General features: G+C 31.3%; 1 protein-coding gene across 1 annotated transcript in view; it reads left to right on the top strand.

Annotated features, from left to right (window-relative positions):
• LOC106467246 overlaps positions 1–11,697 on the top strand; it is a 64,977-nt gene that overhangs the window by 2,908 nt on the left and 50,372 nt on the right. Inside the window, exon 2 of the mRNA XM_022395377.1 lies at positions 3,958–4,075. Within this exon, the coding sequence (XP_022251085.1) occupies positions 3,958–4,075 (118 nt within the window). The remainder of the gene's footprint in view (positions 1–3,957; positions 4,076–11,697) is intronic.

The following is an 11,697-nucleotide window of genomic DNA, read 5'->3' as shown; positions in this document are numbered from 1 at the left end:
TTTGATTATTAGTAATTGTAATCGTGACACGTTTTAAATAGAACATTATTACCCTTTTCGTGAGAGTGAAACATGTTTTTATTATTTAATTATTAGTAATTGTAATCGTGACACGTTTTAAATAGAAACATTATTACCCCTTTTCGTGAGACTGAAACATGTTTTTATTATTTGATTATTAGTAATTGTAATCGTGACACGTTTTAAATAGGAACATTATTACCCCTTTTCGTGAGAGTGAAACATGTTTTTATTATTTAATTATTAGTAATTGTAATTGTGACACGTTTTAAATTGAAACATTATAACCCCTTTTCGTGGAGGTGAAACATGTTTTTATTATTAAATTATCAGTTTATTTGATTTGTAAAAGATTAGTGTGGGATCACTGCATATTTTAATTTAAAATAAACAATGGTGTTTTGGTATTTAGTCGGAATTAGCGATTTATCCGCCAAGTAGGAAAATGATTTTGTTTTTGAGAAAAAATTTCAAATGCGCAAATGGTGACCCTCAGAGGAGGTATATCGTATGAACGCAAGGGTAATTCGAAACTGACTTAAAAAAATAAACAGATTAGTGTAAAATAAAATAGGAAAACAATACCATGTTAGAATAATGTACAACTTCTAGTTGAAAAAATTAAGACGGTAGCAAATACACGTTTCTTCGTCTTTTGCTTCTACGGGTTGTAGGGTACATGGTATACTAATTGGTTAATAAGCCTGTCAATTAATCGATTAGCAAATACCACTAATACCCACCTATAACCAAGACAAGTTATTAAACCTTTAAAAATAGCCAAAATGGCGATAATAAAATATGAGAAAGATAATGGCAATAATTAGGCTAAAACAAAGACTAACAACACTGGTAAGTATGACAATTTAAGTAACAATAACTATTGCGATTGTTCACTGTGTAAGGAATTAATTGACCTAACGTTTGTGATAAAACAGCTTTCGGCCTGTTTATACAGTTTGGGTTAACTACAGGCCGTGCTATTCTGTAAAATTGTTAATCCTATGATCGGTAAAAAGAAAATTATTCAATTATCCGCAATACTGAATAAATCTGCTGTTCAAAATAACATAGGAGAAACCTTGTTTGTAAAAATGAGCATGAGTTTATGAGCTCTGTCCACGAAATCTTGTAATGTTGAACAAATTCCATTGTAATTGTGACTTGTAACATTGTAGCATGTATTTGAAATATTTGTATTAGGAATGGACAGTTTATATGAGCAAATCTGAAATTCAAAATTTTGAACGTTTGAATAGCTATATTTATCTAAATCCATTTGATAAAATATTTTTGTTTGTGTTTGTGAAATTAGAACATGTCTGAAATGCTTGGAGATGAGTAATCTTTGGTTCAGTAGCCTAGTGGTTAGGGTGCTTGACTCACAATCTGCGGGTCGCGGGATCGAAACCTATCCCCTAACATGCTCGGCCTATCAGCTGCGGGGGTGATATAATGTGACGGTCGGTCCCATTTTTCGTTGAAAAAAGTAGCCGACGAGTTGGCGGTGGATAGTGTTGGTTAGTTCCATTCCTTCTAGCTTATCAATTACAAAGTAAGGACGGCTAGCTCAGATAGTTCTCGAGTAGCTTTGAGTGAAATTCAACAAAGCAAACATACAAAGACTTCTATAATCTTCATACTTAGATAGCAGAATTAATAACCTGGATAAAAGACAATAGGAAAAAAAAACTATCGTTGATCGGATGTTGCATATACATACTAACGGAAATTTCTATGAATATTTTATCAAAAAATTATAATTGCATATGAAATCCAATATATATGACTTAACTTGGCTATTATAGCTTAATTATAATTTATTTTCATTACTAGGTTGTGTGTATACAACGAATAGAACGGAATGATAATAATGATAAATTACCAATCTAATGCTGATGGTTAGCTCACTGAACTGTGCAGCCGAGGGTTCACTGCTCGCGTCCCGTTGACGAAAATAAAATTGCGCTCTACACGTTGGAACCATAAGTGCGTTAAAAGGTGTTGGTCAAAATACACTATTTGATTAAAGTAGCTTAAGCGTTGGCGGCATGTGCTGTTGATTAGCTGACTTGCTGCTTTTTCTTGAGACTGTCAGTTGAAAATTAGAGACCGTTACTAGCGTTGATAGTTTTTGTTTAGCTTCGCATGAATATCCGAAACAAACAAACAAAAAATAATATTAGCTGTCTATGCAAACGAATATATCATAGAAGAATGAACGTATTAAGATTTAACAGAAAATAATTTTACAAATATATTTTAGTCATTATATCTAGTTTGTAAGAAGAAAAAGATCAAATATAAATGCTATTATATATAGTCATTTACGTTACTTTCAGTAGTTTAGCATATTCTTCAATTTTTGAATTTTCAAACTTATTCTTTATACGAAGCTACTTCATTACAGTTTCCTCGATTAATCGGTTTGCATTAATATGCAATTTTAGTATAGTGTGGTTATGTGTAATTAATAACTCAGAGTAACTTTTTTGGCAGTACTTTTTGGTTTGTGAATCTGAACATTTTTCACTGTGTTAAGCACCAGCGAATCCTTTCTCATCATTATGCTATTTAGAGAGTTGAAACTAATTATTTGACACTTACTTGTAAGCTGATTTCGGTATGTAAATAGTTTTAAATTATGAGGATGATAGAATATGTGTATTTAATAATTATATATTATTTTAGTCCACCGTGAAAACATCATTTACTTAAAACTAACGGTATTCTGTTTTTATTTCGTAAGTATATATGATAACAAATAATGTGTTGTTTTATACCTAATTCTCTATAAACCTGAAATGTAAATGACATAAACAAAATTAATAATAATTACAAGTAATCCAACCGGCCTGATGAGCCTTAGTATTAAGCGAAAAGCCACGTCGACATAGCTTTAATAAATGTAGCTTGGTGTACATATTAGACATATTCTCCTCGGATTCTTAGAATAAATTAATACACAAGATCGGAGGTACTTATAAAAGATGTTATATGCATCATACTTCTTTTATAGTAAATTATTTTTATTGTAAACTAGAAAATATAAAACTAAAATGGATCAGAAAACCACTAAATCACGTGTGTTACATTTATCTGATGAGTGTTGTTTGGGCTTGTTAGTTTTCCCGGAAATGGTAGTGCTTACGTAAATTGTAGCCTCTACTGTCTTTTCCTTCTTTTTTGGCGATGCACTGTCGACTTGTTTGAAGTGCATATAAATATACCCAGAAATTACCTTTAGGTAGCTCTTTGTGTCGGTTATATGGGGAAAAATATAAGATTCAGGTGAGTGTTGATGTAATTAATATAGAAAAACAACAACAAAAAACACTCATATTAGAAAAAACAAGAAAAATGCACGTACGCATTTCCTTCAAATCTGCCTCAATGTTTTATTTGAGCGAGAATTCTTGGTGTCTTTGCTGAATAACGTGAACGATAGAGAAAAGCAAACTGTACTACGTCTCCATAATCGATTTTTATCCATTTCTTCTGAAGTCAAGGAAGATTAATTATCCATTTCTTCTATGTATTTTTTATAAGTATTTATGGAGTGTTACTTAGGTTCAGTGTTACACTTTTTATTGTATAACTTTTCTTTTGGAATATATCCAACGAGTGTTACGGTGATATTATTATGTCTGCCATTTGTAAATTCTTACTAAATGCATTTTTTTCGTTCTTGTACGAGAACCGTAACATGTATATATATTTGTGTTGTTGACTAGTGTGAAAAACAACATCTGTAAGAGAAAAAAAAAAAGTGGATAACTCTGAAAAAATGTTGAATCATTTTCATATTTGATTTTAAAGTCGTTTATTTCGCGAGTTGATTATAAAAATAAGCATATACTTTAAAATATGAACCATCAGTTGTTTACTACCTATAACATTTTTGTTATGTTTCAGAAATATTTTGATTTCTTGCAGTTGAAAAAATGTTGGTGGTAAATTCTACTGGGAGTAACGCTACACCCACTTCATCTTCCACTCCCAGATCTGAACCCAGACGTTCTGTACGTAGTAGTGTTCCATTGGTAGACCTTAGGTGAGTGGTGTGTTATTGTAATAAAGATATCATTAAGTTGTTCATATTGTACTTTATATCTTTATTAGTCACTTATGACAAGTCTTATTGGTGTTACCACTATCTTTATCTTAGAAACATACTCGGTTATATAGGGATGAAAAACTGTAAGATTGTACAATTAATATCTATAATAATTAGGCATCTTTATCAAGAAGTTTACAGGATAACGAATACTTTGTTATTAAAAAATAATAATTTATTGGTAAATGTAGCTGTATGTATGTATGTATATATTAAACATGTAACACATTGGAGAAAACGTTCGTTTAAACGAACTAGTTGAGCGGATGAAAGTGTGACAAACAGGAAATCAATTCATAGAATCACGCGTTTTAGAAGGGCAGTACTCTTGCATATAGATATCTATTCAGTCTGTTACCATACTTAAAAAATATTATAGATAAAAGCATTTGATTAGATATTTAGTAGGAGTTCTCAAAGTTGGTAAAGCATTTGTTTAGATTACTTCAGGGGATGAAAGTTATCAGTGAAAGTAGAAATATATATATCAACTTTCAAATTTAATTATAACCTGATAAAGTGCATTTTACTATTACAACTACCTGTAGGATAATGTTCCACAAGCATAATTTTTCTAATTTTTTGTAAATGATTTAAATATAAATATTTCAACATTGAAAATCAAACAATACATTTTAGAGAAAGTAATTCTTTTCACGTATGTAACACAGGATTCTACAGTGGGACAGCGGTAAGTCTTCAGGTTTACAATGTTAAAATCAAGGGTTCGATTCCCCTCCGTGAACACAGCAGATAGCTGATGTGGCTTTGCTATAAGAAAACACACACACATACAACTCAGGAGAATAACTTTTAAAATGCTGCAAGTTTAAAATGTCATCATTATGCACCAAATCGATAATAATGAAAAACATTAAGTTGAAACTGAAAATAATGAAATAAATACACTGTTTTAGCATGTTTTATATGCATTACCAACATTAGTATAAATTATGTAATTAAGTAAAAACTATGTTTAATATTTTGTCCTGAAATGGCTGGTTCAGTGAAAGAGTATTAAATGTGAATTTCATGTAGCAGCTTCAGTGAAAGAGTATTAAATGTGAATTTCATGTAGCACCTTCAGTGAAAGAGTATTAAATGTGAATTTCATGTAGCACTACAATATGTGTAGTGCTACATGAAATTCACATATAGCACTACAATATGTGTATGTACTTTTTCCTTGGGCTAAAACTAATTATTGGATTTAGATTAACTTTCTCTAAGGAGGAAGAGATTGCAAAACAAATTTAATTATATGTATAATTTGCAAGTACAACTCACTGAAGGTGTGTCTATAGAAGCATACATTCTTTGTTGTACTATGTCAGCTATAATTGTTTGTTTTAAGGTACCACTTATCTTAAAAACATACTCGATTACATAAAACAAACAGTAAGATTATACCTCTCATATTTATAATAATTAGATATTTTTAACTAGAAACTTGCAAAATAACGAATAATGTGTTATTAGAAAATAATATATGCAATTTCTTTGTTGGTGCAACTGTCTATTAGAAACATAAACCGTACAGTGTCTTTATACCATAATCGATTGCTAACCATTTTTTTAGCACTGCAGGTCCTTTGAATTCAAGGAAAGTGACCTGTCCTGTCTTCTACTTTATTTCACAAGTACTTGTTGATAGATACACTATGATGATTTCTCTATTTGCCTAGTTTCATATCAAGTGTCACCTAGGCTGTTATTTTTACACATCACTGTAGGATTTCACAGAAGAAACATGTACATATTTGAATTTAAGTTTATTCTTTTGTGAATGTATATTCTACTGCTTGTTTTAATTGGTGTCTATGTTTTGTCATGTTATTTTGTTCTTAGAATATATTCAGTGAGTGTGACTGGGGTTTATGTATTTTGCCATCCTTTATCTGTTCTTATTAAACAGAGTAGTAAAGGAGATGAAACTTATTTACAATTAAAATGAATACAACGTTAAAATCGTTACACAATAAATATTTATTAAAAACAGGGACTTGCCCTAAAAAAGACTACATATGTTTAGGTGTCGTATGACACCATCATCAAGTGTAATGGTAAATGCATGGTTGGGACATATATACCCACATAATCATTTACATACCAATAATGCCATCTAGGCTTAAACTACCCATTTGAGAGAGTACAAATATTTCTCAACTTCCAAAATTTATTATACAGAAAAATGCATGCTACCATTTCAACTTCTTGTATGACCTAATTGGAGTAACGTTAGATATGATAGATATAGCCAAAAGTTGTTTGTCTTTGTGTGAGTAAAATATTCTTAGCTTCAGTCATTTACACAGGTTACAAAGGATATGCAGCTCAATGCAAGTTTCTTGGTAAAAAAGAACAGTACCAAATGGCATTAACACTAGAACTTTTGTCTAAATTACAAAGAAATTGAAACGCCTTTAGTTTGTAAAAGTATTTGTGCAACAACAACAATTTACATGCACAGAAGAGTTAGAATAAGTGTAAGGCAGTTGGTAAGTATATCATTTCGTAGGATCGCTTTAGTCAAAAATGAACTGCCTTCTAGCAAGATTGTGCGGAAAACGAAGAGAAAATAGAGTTGATATAAAGACAACAAATATTACACTTTTCTATTGAAAACTCGACAACTTAAGAATCAATGTAAATACACGTTTTTGAGTTTATGTGACTATTATCAACAAATTTTGATCACAAACTGAGGAACTCATATTAACACTCAATCTTATTTTCCCACTAAAGAAAAACATTATATTTCTTGGAAAAAGAATGAACTTGCTGATTATCTCATATACCTCAGTGTATGTTCCTTGTACACACTGCTGATTCACAGCTGGCATGGTAAAAATTTAGCTTTGTGTGACTAAAATATTACTAGTTTCCGATTTTTTTCTTTCCCATATTACAAAGAATATGTGACATGGTGCAAGTCATATAATATTCGATTGTTGACTCTCATATCACTACTCTATTTCAGCTTTAAATAAAGATTTTGTTGCTTGATACTGTGATGTAATATTCTTCATATTGCCACAACTTTGACATGCCACAGTAATGACATGACATATTAACAACTACAACTTTCATAAAATATGGCAGCCCCTGTAGTTCAGTTTATTGCATATATTAATCAAGATTTACTGCCCTTAAGAGTTGGTATTTTATGGTTACAAGTTACTCCATGGATTAGCTGAGAACAGCTATGGAGGCTTTATTTTTCTATTTTTACCAGTTGAAATACAGATTCTATAAGTGAGTATTGTAAGAGAAAAATAAAAAAATTCAATGTTTAGAGCCTGTGTTGTTACATTTTATACTGCAGTTTCCTTTAATCTTATCAGTTTGAGAGATCGTCCATTTTTGATCAGTAAAGTTAGACTAGCATCTTGTATACAAACTGTAACAAAAGTAGTGCCCCATTTGTGAAAGCACATCTGTTACCTTTATAGTCACAGATGTTTCAGACTTGTAAAACATTGTGGCACACTCACGTTGGTTTATAGACAGTGTATTCCAGTAGACATACAGTAGACGAAATATTCCATATGGGAAATTATTTTGCACCCGGTACTATCATTCATAGGTTTTCATATATTTTCTAATCTTTTAAATATACTTTATAAGAGTTAAGTGTAGTTTAATTTTTTAACAATCATTTGTTGGTAAACACCTCAAATAAATAGGTCAAAATTGGCAGAAAAACCACAATGTGTGCACATTGAGTTGCACTTGAAGAGGAAAAGTGACACAACAGCAACCAACATATCTGCATATCAGAAATTAATGTCATTGTAATCTCTAATGTGAGTTTAATCATGTGGGATACCATGTTTAAAGGAATGTATGCAAGTCGTTTAGCAGTTATAGAGTAACCGTAAACTATGGACGTGTAACTAGATGACCAATATTCATACTTTCTTATCAAGTGGTGGTAACCAAAAGAAGTGTAGAACTCCAACTGTCAATTGTGCAGGATTGAAGACATGTTTTGTTAGTATGACATTTCTTCAATAATTTCATTACAAAGGAGATCAGGTTTACCCATAACTTTTATTTTGATGGTTGTAGATATCTTGGCAAGATCACAATATAACTATTGACACTGCACAAAGATAGTGCAGACTGAAACAAGAGGTACATTTATGTCTTCTACCTTGGTCGTATGCAAGACTGTTAAATCTTAGTTTCTTCGAACAGTTATGGGTTATTTGAGAAAAACTTCCATATCGTTTTTCTAATCTGTAATTCCTGAAGGAATTGGAGGATAATATTATAGAAGGATAAAGTAACATGACCATTGACAACTTTCAACATCTTGGCGCTTCTCTACGGGATCATGGTTTCCCTAATATCTGTGGTAATATTATAGAAGGATAAAGTAACATGACCATTGACAACTTTCAACATCTTGGCGCTTCTCTACGGGATCATGGTTTCCCGAAGATCTGTGGTAATATTATAGAATAATAATAATGGATAATATTATAGAAGGATAAAGTAACATGACCATTGACAACTTTCAACATCTTGGCACTTCTCTACGGGATCATGGTTTCCTGAAGATCTGTGGTGACATAACACTATATAAAAGTATTTTTCACAGGCGTTTGCATCTTGCTTTCTCCAACCCCACTATATTCTTATTGTTGAATAGATGCATTCGTTTGGTTTCAAAATTACTCTTTAGACTTAATTGTAGTTTTGTGCCAGATAGACTAATAACCATAACTTGGTATGTATAATGAATTGTAATTGTTACAATTCACATAATTTTGACAAGAATTAGAAACTCGATCAGGTATTTGGTACTGATTTTATATTTATCAAACAAAATGACTTGCATCTGCTAAAGTATCTTGATCATGATTTATGTACAAATGTAAACTACAAACCATCAGAACCATTATTATTGTTTTACAAGTTCTTTATAAGCTAGCATAAAAAAAGATAGCATAAAGCTCTGTTTTGAGCATCCTATTGCTGATCGTAAGTGTAAAATTATAGCCCACACTGCCTGATTGCGACCTTGTAAAGTGTGCAAGAATGTCACTGTAAGAGGAAATCTGACGAGCTGTACCGAACTGTTACTGGCCTTACTATGGCCAGTGGAGTGGAGGAAGAGGAACGGGAAATATAACAACTATAAGAAACATTAAAAATGCTTATTTGTATTATATTATGACACATTTTGTTATATTTGCATTGAATATATATATTGGGCATCTATACAACATGAAAAATGCATATGGCTATCTATGTATATACGGCTTTAAAACTTATAAAGCCTGTATTTTTATATATATAGATATAAATACCAGCCAATATGCACCGCATGTACATACATTTATAAAACTCATGAGGTTACAAAATACAGTCCATACACCATTCCAGTATAGTTCAGTAGTCCTTCTAATCCAGTGTTTACAGACTCCCCATATAGCTACAAGGTATAAATATAGTAGCTATATATATTTTACAAGCATATACATAACATGTGGTATGTTGATCACCATACATCATAGTGATCATACATGCAGTACCACTATCAATGACAACATTATGACAATGATATCAGGAACAATAGCCATTCAATTTGCATGAAGCCAAGCCAAAGGTTGTCATTGTATTCAAACAGAGCGTCATACACCAACTACGTATTTCATTAAATTTAAACTGTTTCAAATAGGACAATGTTACTATTATACAATTTTATGTCCATGATGGACATATAAAGAATGAAGATTATTAAAATTGTTAATTTTAATAGGGGAATAGGGCTCGTTAAAAATACAGAAACAAGAAAGCTTAAAGTGAAAATGCAATCGCAAAAAGTAAAGGAACAAGTTTAAGGTTTGAGACACAAGATAAATAAAAAATTGGGAATTTAAAAACCTGTAAATAGGGATAGTAAACAAGGTAAGCATACAAGGCTGGATATACTGTATACATTATTTACTCAAGCTACAAATCCCAATTTTGACTTCTCGAAATGTAATTCTGTCCAACATCATGGAATCAAAATAGGGATTTGTAGTTTGAGTCAATAACGTCGACAGTATCTCCAGCCTTGTATGCTTGCTTACCTTATTTACTATTCCTATATGCATGTTTTTGCAAGTACAAACTTTTAGCTCATAGCTCCGTCATCTCTTGACCAATTTGAGATCTAATTATGGTTTTGGATTCAGGAGGTCAAATCCCCATGCCCAAGGTCTCATACATTAATTTATTCTAATCCTTCTTAAAAGAATTTCTATTTGAGAATAAGCTGGTAGAGATCTTGATGAGTAATAAAATCGAATTGGGTATATGCGCGCATCATGCTTGATATCGCTGGCGCACAAAAATTTAGCTAATGAAAAGGGAAACAATGGTCTCATAGATTAATTTACTCTAATTCTGCCCAAAAGAATTGCAAGTGTCTCAAACGTTAAGTTTGTTTGTTTACTTTTCTGCGACTGCATTTTCACTTTAAGATAGCTATCTTGTTTCTGTATTTTTTTACGATCCCTATTCCCTTTTTTATATTAACAATTTCTAGTAATCTTGTAATAATATGAAGGCAGTGTGTTAAAAAAATAATTATCAACTTGATATGGCTCTGAATATTATTATCCAGACATATAGCCAGCTTTAGAAATTCAACTCATTTTGTTTTATAACTTTCGAAAGTGATAGTTTTGTTCATATTTTAGTTACAGTTTTTGTCTGTGTTTAGTTTACTGCGTAAGTTCTAATTAACTATTTTTCTGGGAAATTTAGGATAACACAGTTGAGCTAGGAAAGTTTTCAACAATTTTAGAAGATGATAAAACTGATAAAGAAAACATATCTTTGTTGACACGACTAGAAAAGTTATAAGAAGTTTTTTACTTTGGAATCAAACATTAGTAATACTCGCTATTTCTCGAAAAAGTTTAATGACTTAATAAAAGGTAACTAAGATTGGAAATATGTTTCTAGTATTTTGGATAACTTTTGTTCAAAATGACATTGGAGAAAACGTGTCACCCTTTCGTTTAAATGACGAGCTACCTTCTCCAACATTATATCTATCTTTGTATCTCTAGCTTTTTAAAATCATGATTTTTGGCTATTTAACAAAGTTTAAAGTACGTTATATAGACACGTTTAATCCAGCTCTGACGAGCAAAGCGAGTACAAAAATTGGGATACGGGCGTTCTTCACATATGCGCTGCACATATTGAGTAAAGGTGTGGCGATACAGCGAAACGATACGAGTGTCGTATCGTGAAGCCGTGATACGATACAATATGTGTATCTTCACGACATTTGGCAAGTTTTCAGTAAACATTATAAGTCTTTTGTAGAGAAAAAATCAGAATTTCTAATAAAGTATCTTTACTAAAAATTAATGATTCAGTAAAGGAAGATGAGTATTGAGTACTACATGTTGTCTTCATTTCTTTTATCAAAAACGTAACATGCAAAGTAACATAACAAATTAACAATAACATAATAGATACACAGATATTAACTGTTTATTTTACTTCTCTTGACAGCTGCCATTTAGTTGATTAAGCCTGAGAATTTG

This window comes from Limulus polyphemus, unplaced genomic scaffold, assembly GCF_000517525.1.
Source record: "Limulus polyphemus unplaced genomic scaffold, Limulus_polyphemus-2.1.2 Scaffold2541, whole genome shotgun sequence".
In the NCBI taxonomy this organism is placed as follows: domain Eukaryota; kingdom Metazoa; phylum Arthropoda; class Merostomata; order Xiphosura; family Limulidae; genus Limulus; species Limulus polyphemus.
Note: the sequence above shows the minus strand (reverse complement) of the source record. Positions and strands in the feature narration are given on the sequence as shown.